The sequence below is a fragment of the Astatotilapia calliptera genome, chromosome 11 (genome assembly GCF_964374335.1).
Source record: "Astatotilapia calliptera chromosome 11, fAstCal68.1, whole genome shotgun sequence".
Taxonomy (NCBI): Eukaryota; Metazoa; Chordata; class Actinopteri; order Cichliformes; family Cichlidae; genus Astatotilapia; species Astatotilapia calliptera.
In genome coordinates, this window is record NC_137432.1 from 37,020,151 (window position 1) to 37,033,650 (window position 13,500).

The following is a 13,500-nucleotide window of genomic DNA, read 5'->3' on the forward strand; positions in this document are numbered from 1 at the left end:
TATTCTTCTTTACAGGCTGCAGTTCTTCTCTCACACTGTGCAGATAAAAACTAAAAATTTTCATGATATCAGATTGCCTTTAATTCTTTAGTAAATATTTGTAAATAGAATAAAGTTTCCTGTTTAAGCTGAAAGTGTTTGATGTTTTCAAATTTCTCTGTCCTGTTGAAGAGTCAGGACAAATGTACATGCTGACACTTCCTCAGCTCATCCTCAGTGGTAAAGACATCCTGACATTAGTGTTGCAGAAAATTACTGCTGAAGAAGTCAAACTGAATGAAGCTTCAGTTTGTCACAAACATCCAGCAGAAATCATGAGAAAAATGACTCAACATGAGAACTGATGATACTTTAGTCCTCTGACTTTCAGCCTGCTGTCTTGTACTGAATCAGAGATGTGACATGACTCACTTTGTGGATCAGTGCAGAGCGTCGTTCATCCACAGAGTGTTTCTCTGAGGAGAAAAGTGCTCAAAGTCACTCATGACAAACACATTTAACAACTAACTGACAATTATTCAGGAAATATGACTTTGGAAAAATGGACAATATGCAGAATTACACTGAAACCTCCTCAGCAATAATAAACAGTATGAAGGAGTCATTTTTACTCCTCCTCACAAAGTATTTGGATTTAATCTGGTCTCATTTTTATGTATTTATTGAAGTAGATTTTTCCAGAACAGCCATAAAATATGTTTTAAAGATGTGTTTTTTTGTCTTTATTACAAATATTATTTATAAAGTCAAAGAAGACTTTAGTCAGACGTTTATGAGACATGAAAACAGTTTTATGACTTTTATGAGTTTTGATTTTGTTGTCTTACTTCGAGCTTCTGAGCTGCAGTCTGACAGCCTCTGAGCCAGATCAGTCCTCTTCATCTTCTTTAAGACCTCCATGGTGTTCTCCACTGACTGTTGGCCGTAAGTCTGCACCATCAGAAACACTGTGTCCTGCAGGTCTGTCCCCCCGTACGGCATCCATGAGAAGACTGAGTAATATTTGTCATGATGAATTTCTCGCAGGCTCTGATTGAACTCACTGAGCTCCGGCTCATTGAGACCATCCAGAGTTTCCAGCAGCAGCTCAATAACAGACTCCATCGTTTCTACCTGGAAAATTCAAAGAAAATGTTCATGAGATAAATGTGACATTTCTCACTTTCAGGTTTGTTTGTTTTCTCATCAACACTTTACAAATGTAGATGTGTTTAGTAGGGGTGCAACGATATTCGTATCGATATTGAACCGTTCGATACAGTGCTTTCGGTTCGGTACGCATATGTATCGAACAATACAACATTTGTAATTTATTTTATCAATTTTCCTTCTGACGATGCTGCCTGTGTTGAGCGCTCAGTGAATCTGTGTTCGACTACTCCGCCTAGGCTGCACTGTCCAGCGCAGATCCACTGAGCGCTCAACACAGACAGCATAGTCAGAAGGAAGAGCGCAGGGCAAGCTAGCGAGACAGAAGTTAAGCTCTCCTTGCAACAGGCAAATTGAACCTCATTCAGATCTGGCGTTTGGAATTATTTTGGTTTTCATGTGAAGGTAAGTGCGTCATGGACTAAAGTAAAACAGTATGTTGGATGTGCCATGCAATGCTCAATTACATTGGTGTGAACTAGTGTGTTAGCGCAGTTAGCTCGTTAACGTGTTGGCCGTCTAGCCCCATGCACGGAGCGATCGGCGGTAGCTCGTTAAGGAGATTTGCCGTGTTGTGGCGTTAAGGTCATTTCAACGAGATTAACCTGAAAGCACTAGTGGGAACACAACGAATATGACTGCACATTTACGCCGACATCATCCTAGTGCAAAGACAAAAACAACAAGCATGCTACTAACTTTAGCCGAGTCATTTAGACAGCTGTTAGCACATGATTCTCCTTATGCTGCTGTGAATATAGCCCAGAAGAAGCGGATAGTATAGCTTTTATTTTGGAAAGAGACATTTCTCTGTAATAAACTCTCTTTTCCAAAGATGAGTGATTCCTCAATCAGATACAGGGCTCGCAAAATCGCTAGCCCGACGTCCTGGAGCTAGCGATTTTTTTCAGTCGGGCTACCAAAATCTATCTCTTCCCTGCCCGTCGGGCTATTGTAGGAAAAATATATGTCAATGCTTTTGCATTCTTTCAGAAATGTAGCTGGGTAATTATGTCATTGGTATCGGTGAGCCACTGTCAATATGTGACATATTGAAGTCGCGTTTGAATTTGCGCTTGTTTTTTTGCTTTCACTTTGCAATCGTGCGAACTGTGTATAGAGAGCGACAGCACTGATCTGTGAGTGATGATAATTTGTGCACCAATTCCTCTGACATCGTCTTATTAATCGTTAGCTTACTATGCAAACATGACAAGTGAAATCTCCCGCAGCTTAAACATGTGAGAGGTTGATCGCGCAGAGAATTGCTGAGCTTATGTGAGTGCGTGTGTAAAAGCATTTCAGTTCTGCTGAGCCAAATAAGACAGGTCGGGGTGAAGAAGTGACAGCCAAAGAAAAGCTTACCACAAAACGGAAAAGTTATGACAAATCAGACTATAAGGCAAAAAGAAAGTGCAGCTTTATGGTTTCATGGACAAAAGAATTTCTGTGGCTGCAATATGACGAGCTAAATAACCAGGGCTGCACATAAGTGGTCCGCAGGTGCGCATTCGCTGTCAAAATAAAAAACACGCACAAGGGTTAGGGTTAAATTTAAAAACTGTACTTTTGAGTTAAAATATATATTTATAATTTTAATAAAGGACAAATTAAAAAGGCATGAACATTTTTTTTGTATCGAAAAAATATCGAACCGTGACACCAAAGTATCGAACCGAACCGAACCGTGAATTTTGTGTATCGTTGCACCCCTAGTGTTTAGATGACATCATCCATCACATAAGGTGATGATGTCATTGGTCATATTTGTCACAATGATCACAAACAGCTGATTAACAATTATTCTGCTTCTGTTAACAAGTTCAGGACTTTTCTGACCTGCTGCAGACCTCCCTCACTGCACACGCTCAACTTATCAAACTTTGACTTTTCCAATCAAAATCAAATCATTTGTTTCTATTGAAGATTTCTATCCTGTATTTATGAAATGAAAGCTGGATGATCTGAAGTCAGACAGATGTGACATGACTCACTTTGTGGATCAGTGCAGGCCAACGTTCATCCTCAGAGTGTTTCTCTGACAGAAAAGAAAGATTAAAAGCTTCATTCATGACTGATTTAACATCAGTGTTAATAATCACTTCTAAAAAAAACACATATTCACACCTAGTCACACTCTCCCTTTATTGATCCCCCAATGGTTTTTTAATGCAACTCCCCTTATAATTATCTACTAGTCACACAAACATACTCCAATAGTAAGACTCGGTGATTAGAGACAGGGGTTACAAGTGGGTCTACAACAGTCAGCAAAACAAGTCATAAAAAGAATAGATGTTGTTTCTTTATCAAGAGCATCTGAGGACACATACCCTAATGTTCACATAGAAAGGTACACCCCCCTAACTGTACCTCTATAGTTTGCACCGTTTTCTTTACAACCTGCTCTTTATCTCTGCATGACAGAGGCCAACTGAAACCAAGTCCACCTATATAAAAACACCCCATCAGACACATGGTATTTTCCTCAGCATTTCACAACTGCCACAAGGTATATCGTTTTAACTTTTTTCGGACCCCAGACACAGTGGTGTGAGGTAGTTTGCACCGTCATGGTGCACATCCTTTAATTTAGCCATGTAGAAAGCATTGTTTGTTTGGAACACATCAGCAGAGAGGCAGAATTCATCACTGTTCATAAGAGTTTAATTTAATCAAACCTCATTTTACGGGTTTCCTATCTCTAGGTGATTCGTTCATTTTATTTAAATATCTGAATTTTCGGAATAGTGATCCAAGCGGGACACTGAGGCTGCTAGTTTTAACGCACCAGAATGACGCAAATATAAATACAAGCCTGACTATCCCGAGACCCTAGCTGCAGCGACGCCTTTCTTTCAACGGGATTCCTGCAGGCGCATTGGAGCCGACTTTGCTACCCGCGCAGAGCGTTTCTGACAATCGGGAAAGGCAACAATACAGCGTGTTTCTCTGCTCCAAGACATCCGCGGTTCCTTTGATTACGGAGCTTCTTCACTCCAATCTTCAAATGTAGGGTTCGTGGATGGATCTTCAGAGACTGTCTATTATTGTGTAGACATTCATAAATAAATAATTTCTTAAGAAATATGCAGGTGGAGTGATCTTTATCAAAAGTAAAAGTTACATTAAGAACTTTAAAAATCTATTGTGTGTGAGGCTGTGTAGTAAAGCTTGCCCTTCTCACCGCGTGTAACAAACCATCTGTTAGGGGTTGTTTGCAGCTATAGAGGTAGAGGTATACTTCATGCACTTATCAACATACAGTTTAGAGACTTGCATTATAGTGCACTGGTGCACACTTGGGCATCTTTTATTTAGCATGGTTATACCATTGTGAATTTAGCTATATAAATATGCTCAAGAGTCTATCATATGTTTGACATCCTACTAAAAATTCGAAAATATATATTTTTAAATTTAGAGGAAATGTTTTTGAACAACAAATGTGTCACATTTTAAACAGGGTTGGAATAATCAGCGCTGAGATTATGCGCTGGGTATAACAGACATGCTTACCATGTGAAAGGACCGCGGATGTCTTGGAGCAGAGAAACACGCTGTATTGTTGCTTTTCCCGATTGTCAGAAACGCTCTGCGCGGGTAGCAAAGTCGGCTCCAATGCGCCTGCAGGAATCCCTTTGAAAGAAAGGCGTCGCTGCAGCTAGTGTCTCGGGATAGTCAGGCTTGTATTTATATTTGCGTCATTCTGGTGCGTTAAAACTAGCAGCCTCTGTGTCCCGCTTGGATCACTATTCTGAAAATTCAGATATTTAAATAAAATGAACGAATCACCTAGAGATAGGAAACCCGTAAAATGAGGTTTGATTAAATTAAACTCTTATGAACAGTGATGAATTCTGCTCTCTGCTGATTAGGGATGGGTATTGATAAGATTTTCACGATTCCGATTCCATTTTCGATTCTGTTTAACGATTCGATTCTTTATCGATTCTTTTTAAAAAAGGAGAACTCTAAGGTCGATTAGCTTAGAACTTTGTTTCATATCTTCTCTTTGAACAAGATAGAAATTTAGGAGTAACGTGGCCTTACAAACCCAGCAGTGAGATCTTAAGAGATCCACAGCCTACGGCTCTTCAATGGGGTGTCACAGGGTTACCAGGAAAAAAAAATTGTAAATGCAAAATAATAAAATAAATATTCTTCTGTAGCAATAACAAAGTATAACATAAATTATTCTGTAGCAATTACACAAGAATATCCAGTAATGTCCCTGCCTACAATTAAAAACATTCACTTACCGAAAATCATCTGCTGTGGCAAATGGGTGCAAGCCTTTTACCACAAACTGAGTCACTGCTCGGTGACATTCGTCTATCCTGGCCTGAAATGAGACGCTACCGGCAGGGCTGGACTGGGACAAAAAATCGGCCCGGGCATTTTGACTGGTGACCGACCCACCATGGTATTATAGGAAAAACCATAAATCCTTTGAATGAAAACAAACGCTGTTGTCACAGTGATGTACACTGTCTTGCTGGTATATATGTATCAATCTAATAAACTTAAACCTACACCATCCTCCCTATTCTGGTATTCTAAACAGTACCTGAAAGTAGACTGCTTGGTCGAGTTAACCTCCTGAACTATCTACAACACATGGTGAAAACCTGAAATTAAGACAGAGAAGACTAGAGGTGAGACATGATCATTACTGATTACTGATGACAGATTTAGAAGTAGTTTCATAAACCATTCATTTGCCACATCAATAAACAGCACGGCAGGGCAAAATATTTTTTCTAACATGGCAACCTTTAAAAAGTGAAAGGAGAAAGAAAGACAGGTGAGAAAGAATAAAACTGACTTTTTGATGGCATTTTACACACAGTACTGGTACAGTATCTAGCTACTTCTGAAGAAATTATGATGGGACCCTAAAAAAATACTACGTACAATAATGGATTTCTATACATTTTACATCAGATGAAAACGTTTGTTGTAAGATTCAGATAATTATTTGTTAAAAGTGAGAAATTTTAAATGAGAATAAGAAAGTATGTCTTTGTGCCCCCCTTTCCCTGTTAATGCCCTACCTGGGCCCCTGGAAAAACTTTGCTAGACCCGCCCCTGCACAGTTACCAGCTGTCAGCTACAAAGGATCCTGGTGTTATTTGTCTCTCAGAAACAGTACTTCCCTTCAACTCATTCATGTCACCTAAAAGGTAAACCTGTTTCTCCATCACCTGTTCAGCTCTGATGATTCAGTAAGGACATCTCCTGGTTTCATTTTCATGTTTCCCTCTCACCACATATCCAAACCGACATCATGACCATCAGCTTTTACAGCTGTGGCTCCAGAAAACATCAGCTGATACTAGAAATTAATATTAAATAAATTCTAACAACAGCTGATCAAGCTTAAACGTGCTGCTGTTGTTTAGCGCGACATCCGCCGGTTTCCCCGTTCTGGCGCAAAGTGGGTGATAAACAAAGAAGAGAGAAAAGCCGATCAGCTGATCATTGATCAGTTTCATGATTAAAGTAGAAACGGGAGAGAATGAGAGGAGAAGAGGCAGCTGTGCAGCAAAGACACCGAATAACTCCAACTTTGTGTCCGGGACAAACTGTGTTCCTTTTCACCTCAATACCAAACGCACAATATTTTCTCTGAATATGAGACGATTCCATTTTTTACCGGACGGTTGGAAACTCTAATAACTAACCTTATAAATAAAATAAGATAAAACAAGTTCAACATCAATAATATCATAACACCCGCCCAGCTGTATAGAAACTCCGTCATGCTAGCTGGTTCGCAGTACGAGTTATTGTAAATCACTGTAAAAAGTCAGCATAACGAAAGTAAACTCCACCTAAACTTTGTTTATATCTGACCCAGATAGACTGCAGGTCATAACTTCTTACCTGAAGTTCAGTTCACCGCCTCGGGTCTCTCCTCCTCCTGCCTTTCCGTCATCCACCTGCCAGCGTGTTGCACCTGCTGGCCTCCACCACTTGCTAATGTTACTCAATCTGTGAAAGCTCCGCAATAGCCACCACCAAACAACTGAGTTATTTTTACACATCTCCCAGCATCTGGCCAATCCACCACCTTTCAGTGTTTATACCGTCACGGGGAAAAAGCAAAAAAAACCCCCAAAAAACCCAAAAAACCCATCGGCCCATAAAAACGAAAAATCACCATCGGCCGATGTCCAGTCCAGCTATGGCTGGACTGGCCATCCAGCAGTCTATAGCTGCTATATGCAGCTATAGACTGCAGCAAGAACTGCCAGCATCTGAGCCAGACTCTGTCTGTCTCTCTCATCATGGTCACCTAAATGCACAGTAATGGCAGGTTTTGTAAGAAGGCAGATCGTGTTAACATAATATGCACTGTTAGTTGATTATTTACCTGCCGCATTAACGGGAGACGACGTACAAACGTTACCGCTGCTGCTGGGTTGAGATTCACGAGTCCGGAGCGGAATTAAAAACACGACATTCATTTAATGTTATTGCGTGTTTTGTGAGCAAATGCTTTTGCATATTCATAGTGTTTCCTCCATTAAATGAAACATCTACTATGCAAGTATTGCAAGTTGCCCTGTTGTCATCCGTTCTCGTAAAGTGTAACCAAACTTTTGAGCGTTTGAGCCGCTTACGCGCCGTGTTTCCTGCCAGGTACATGACGCTCTGCAACGTGGTGACGTCATTCGTGGCGACTGGAATCAATAAGGGAATCGTTTGCAAAAATGTCAAACAATTCCAAGGAATTGAAACAGTGGGAACCGGTTCTCAGCAAGAACCGGGTTTCGATACCCATCCCTACTGCTGATGTGTTCCAAACAAACGATGCTTTCTACACGGCCAAATTAAAGGATGTGTACCATGACGGTGCAAACTACCTCACACCGCTGTGTCTGGGGTCCGTTAAAATAATAAACCTTGCGGCAGTTGTGAAGTGCTGAGGAAAATACCATGTGTCTGATGGGGTGTTTTATATAGGTGGACTAAATAGGATTTATACATCGGGGAAACCAAACAACCTCTGGCGAAGCGGATGGCACAACACAGAAGAGCCACCTTGTCAGGCCAGGACTCTGCAGTCTATTTACTCCTACAGGCCAGTGGACACTCTTTCAATGATGAGGATGTACACATCTTGGACAGGGAGGAACGCTGGTTTGAGCGTGGAGTCAAGGAGGCCATTTACGTGAAAAGGGAAAGACCATCTCTGAATTGAGGAGGGGGCCTAAGGGTACATCTTTCACCATCTTACAATGCTGTGATTGCAGCCATTCCCCAGCTCTCTGTGAATGGCCATTTATCAGTGGTCTTTGATCAGGGGGTTTTGATCAGTGGTTGTTGATCAATGGTCATGAGAATTTGCATAATTAAGATTAAGGAACTGACCTCCCAGCCCATTGTTCCCTCAGTGGGCTGGTTCCAGTCATTATGCAAATGTCCTGTTTATAAGATTGGGGAAACTTGCAGTCAACTGAGACTGAAGAAGTCACTTACGTCCAGATGAAAAGAATCAACTTTTTGGAGTTATATATATTGCCACCATGACAGGTACCAACCACCTTGCGGCCACAGCTCAATGCAGCAGCTCAATGCAGCAGCTTTGACAATGGAGACGCTGAACATGGTCCATTTGGACTCAATGTCCCCAGTCTCCCTCGGAATGCTGTTGAAGCTCTGCCGGAGGTGTGCGTTGAAGATCTCGCAGACTGGGGCCTCTGCTAGGCGTTCCCAGCACACCCTCACTACACGTTTAGGTGCACCAGGTCTGTCCAGCGTCCTCCCCCGCCACCTGATCCAACTCGCCACCAGGTGGTGATCAGTTGGCAGCTCAGCCCCTCTCTTTACCCGAGTGCCCAGAAGTCCCATAACAAAACACTGCTCGGGTTCAAATCAGGGAGGCCGTTGCTCCCAATCACGCACAACTGCCACTCGGCGCATAAGCCCAGATGACAGTCAGGACCCGTTCCCCAACCCTAAGGCGCAGGGAACAAACCCTCTCATCCACCGGAAAGAACCCCAACGTACCGGCAGCAAGCCGAGGGGATACCAAGATACCCACCCCAGCCCACCTCCTCTCAATAGGGGCAACTCCAGACTGAGACAGAGTCAAGCCCCTCTCCAGGAGACTGGTTACAGAGCCCAAGCCAGGCGTAGAGGTGAGTCCGACTATATCTCAATCAATCAATCAAGGCTTTATTTTAGCCCCCCCCCCCCGACCTTAAACATGCAACACAGACATCACATGGGGATACAGGTCGGAGATTGGTAGCGTTACAGAAAAACACTGAAATGTCCACTACAATGGGAAAGTACAAGAGAAAAAACAGAGACCTCTACTCATGCTGGGCTCCTATGGGAGGACAGCATGAGAACAGGAAATAAAAAAAACTCCTCTGCACAGAGAGCACATAAATGTCCACAGCACAACATTATGGAGCATGTGACAAGCAACGGGGTTGGGTAGGGGGTGAGGAGTAATCCGAAGCAAACACAGCAGCCATCCTGCTCTGCGCTATTATTCCAACGCGGGCCCAGACCCGCCGTGTTCTCCAGGAGGGAACAAGCATCGAAGGCGTTTGAAAAGGAAGGGGGGATGAGTGAGTGCGTATCAGTGTATGTGTATGTGTCCAGAGTTCAGCTGAGACAGTGTCCTTCGCCCTGCCAGGCTAAGTAAGCAGTCTTCCAGCGAACCCAGGTGGCCTTGCATGGAATGGGAAGAACAGTCTAAACACAGTCCGTATCAGGGTGTTGTTGTTCAGCTCCAGCCTTGAGACCGCAGCTGGCGCCTAAGGGGTATCCACATGAAGTGATGATGGTTTTTACTTTAGTGCGAACAACTCATATGAATTTCAAAGCTGTTCTAACAGTCCGACACTGGTCTCTCAATCTCCCATTGGAGAGCTGTGAGCTTCTCCATGATGTTATCAAACTTGCGCTCCGTGATGTTGTATTTTTTGTGCTCAAAGGGCCAATTCTGAGAACTCACGACCGCAGTGAGCCCCTCCAAGATGTAATCCAGTTTGCATTCAGAGGTCTTATTCTGAGTATTCACGGAAGCCGTAAGCTTCTCCAAGATCTTATCTGTGCTGCACTCAATGAGCCCATTTTGAGAAACTCACGCCTCGTCCCATCGTTTCAATCCCAGCGGGCAGCCTTGTGGGGGTTTGAACAGCCGGTTCCGCTTTCTTTATTCTTCGATAAGCCAGGGCCAAGCCAGCTCCGATCAGCAAGAACCCTGTTGTCATGGTTCCGAATAGGTAGCTATCTTCAGCACTCAGGCTCACCCAAGCCCTGACTTCTCATTGAGAAAGGGGTGTCAGTTGCATTTAGGGACCAGTTGATCAAATCCATAATTCTCTTTTAGGTTTTAGAGAACAGACTGTTAGAGAGTTTTTTGCGACCAATTAACCAGTCTCGGTCCCGGACCGTGGCCCAATTTCTATTTCCTAAATAAATTTATAAGCGTTAACCAACCCAAACTTTGCCTGAAGCTCTATTTTTGGCATTACACAGCCAAGGCTTTCCCAGAAGTTTTAAGTTAAGGTTTCACGCTCGAAACCCGGTTTCTACTGCCCAAACACTGCACAATGTCATCCTGGACGACAAACTGGTAGATACCAGTGGCTATTTTGAACCAAGGTCCCAAGTCATTGGCAGGTGCCACCTGGGATAACCTCACGCCGGAGGACCCTTTCCCACGTCTGGAAAAGGGAGGGGGTTCCCACCCCTGAACTTGGTGCAGTCCTAGGAGCCCCGCTCCCGTCCTAAGAACTTTAATTACTTTGAAAACACCCCATAAAATCACGCCAGCAATTCTATTGATGTCCAAGCCCGGCTTTATATTCAATTGAGACTTTACTGTCACAAACACTTCACCAATTACCTATTAAACTAAATTCACTCAGCAGTCCAACTGCTTTACACGGTCCAACCGTATTAATCCTTCAGTGGTCCAACCGCATTCAATCATTTTCAGCAGTCCAACTGCTTTAAATCCTCAGTACTGTCATGAGATTCTCATCAAAATCAAAGCAGACATTTACCGGCAAGTTTTACTGAATAGACATTTAATTTTATCATCCAATTCAGCACACTTCGGATAAAATCAACAGGCCTGTGCCTACCTCTTTTATAAAGGCGCCTGTCCCCTCAGTTTGGTTGCCGGGTCACGCCTGCCTGTCTGACCACAACGGACCACCGAATTTCACCGTCTACACCTCCAATTCTCTCCCTCCTCAACCACCGGACGAAGCCCCCAAATGTTAAGGTTCAAATATTGAGGAGGAGAGTACAAACAACCAGGTCCAGAAGAGCTTGGTCAGACGATTGATTTTAATGAATACACGCGTGGGAAGACCAGTTCCGTTCGCAGACAGGGCTGATCTTCGACTACTCAAAACATAAACAGATTTTTTATACCATCAGGGCTTGAACTTACTGACGCCCCCTCATGCGTCACAGATACACTTCATACATAGGTCACATCAAAACCACAATGACTTTTAACACAGTTTAAAAAAAACATTGTCTCCTATCTTCATGGCAGGTACTTCCTGTCACTGCCGGATGCTCGCTTATCATCTTGACACATCAGCAGCTGTTCTGCGACAAACTGCTCTTTTGCAACCCCGAGCAAAACATGATTAAACTTCCACCTATAAATGATTCTCTTTAACTAAGTGTGTGTGTGTGTGTGTGTGTGTGTGTGTGTGTGTGTGTGTGTGTGTGTGCGCGCGCTAACCACAGTTGCACCCTATTTCACCTCGCCGACTAGCTCCTGACCTCTCACCAGAACAGAGGCTCATCCTTATGTATAATCACCTAACTGAAACTATATGTACTATGTTGAATAGATGTTATAATCAAGAACCACTACTAAAAGCTTAATAAAAGATATAAATGAAATAAAAGGTAACAATGAAATAATTTCCCTGCTCTCCACATGTTCCAGGGAAAAGTAATACAAAAAACACGAGACTAGACAAGGACACAAGAGGCTAACCAGGGAAGCTAAGGGAGAGGAGGAGAGGAGAAGAGTGCGACCGCCTTCGTCAAGAGCAAGAGAAGGAAAGCCTCTCAACCTCACACAGTAACTCAGGCTCCTTCCCCACCAGAGAGGTGACATTCCATGTCCCAACTGCCAGTCTTGGTAGTCGGGGATCAATCCGCCAGGGCCTCCACTCCTGGAGAGGGCACACAATGCACCCGACCCCTACGGCGCCTCCCGCAGGTGGTGGGCCTGCGGAAGGATGGGCCCATGTCCCCTTTTCAGGCTGTGCCCGGCCGGGCCCCATGGACTAAGGCCCGGCCACCAGACGCTCGCCTTCGAGCACCCTCCCCGGGCCTGGCTCCAGGGCGGGGCCTTGGTAACCCTATTCTGGGCAGGGTATGGTCTTCTCATAAGGGTCTTCTGAATCGCTCTTTGTCTGGTCCCTCACCCAGGACCAATTTGCCATGGGAGACCCTACCAGGGGGCAAAAGCCCCCAGACAACATAGTCACTGGGATCCCTTGGACACACAAACCCCTCCACCACGATAAGGTAGCGATTCACGGAGAGGCCACCTGTAACTCCTGTGTCTAATCACCGAGTTTTACTGTTGCAGTAGTTTGTGTGACTAGTAGATAATTATAGGGGTAGTTCCATTAAGGGAACATTGGGGGATCAAAGGTACAGCTATATGACAACTAACCTCCAAAAACATTCAAAGAAAACAAATTCTTTAACTTTAAGATAATAAAGTTTATATTATACAGTCCTTGTTGTGAGTTTCTCTGATTTAATTCCTCTCATCTTGTTTTCACTTCGAGTTTGTAATATTATGTTTTTAATACCTTTACACTAATTTAAAAATAATCCCACCATATTTATTGACATTATTACAGAGACTCTGACAGATTATTTTCTCTTACCTTTGAGTCCTGAGCTGCTCTCTGACAGCCTCTGCACCAGATCAGTTCTCTGCATGTCTGTTAAAACCTCCCTGATCACCTCCACAGACTGCTGACCAAGTTTATCAATCATATCATTCACTATTCCTCTTCTGTCATCAGTCAGTTCAATTTGTGGAAGACTCTTCTGAAAACGAGTGAACTGCAGGAACGTCTTGAATTTCATGAGATCCTGATCACTCAAATCCTCCAGTGTTTCTACAAGAAGATCTTTAACAGCTACCATTGTTGCAACCTGGAAAATTCAAAGCAAACATTCATAAAGAAAAAATGTTTCCTCACTGAGAAAATTACAGATTTATGTTTTTTTTAGCTGTTTTAAATTTTGAATGTCATAATCACAAAACTTTTCATTAATCAAAAGTTTGCTATTAAATCTAAAAACATTTCTGTGGCAACTGTGTAA

General features: G+C 43.1%; 1 protein-coding gene across 1 annotated transcript in view; it reads right to left on the reverse strand.

Moving 5' to 3' along the window:
• Positions 1 to 13,500, reverse strand: part of LOC113032850 (uncharacterized) — a 75,431-nt gene that overhangs the window by 35,098 nt on the left and 26,833 nt on the right. Inside the window, exons 6-9 of the mRNA XM_080308550.1 lie at positions 13,056 to 13,329; positions 3,144 to 3,187; positions 828 to 1,113; positions 412 to 455 (exon numbers count right to left, since the gene is read on the reverse strand). Coding sequence (XP_080164676.1) covers positions 412 to 455; positions 828 to 1,113; positions 3,144 to 3,187; positions 13,056 to 13,329 — 648 coding nt within the window. The remainder of the gene's footprint in view (positions 1 to 411; positions 456 to 827; positions 1,114 to 3,143; positions 3,188 to 13,055; positions 13,330 to 13,500) is intronic.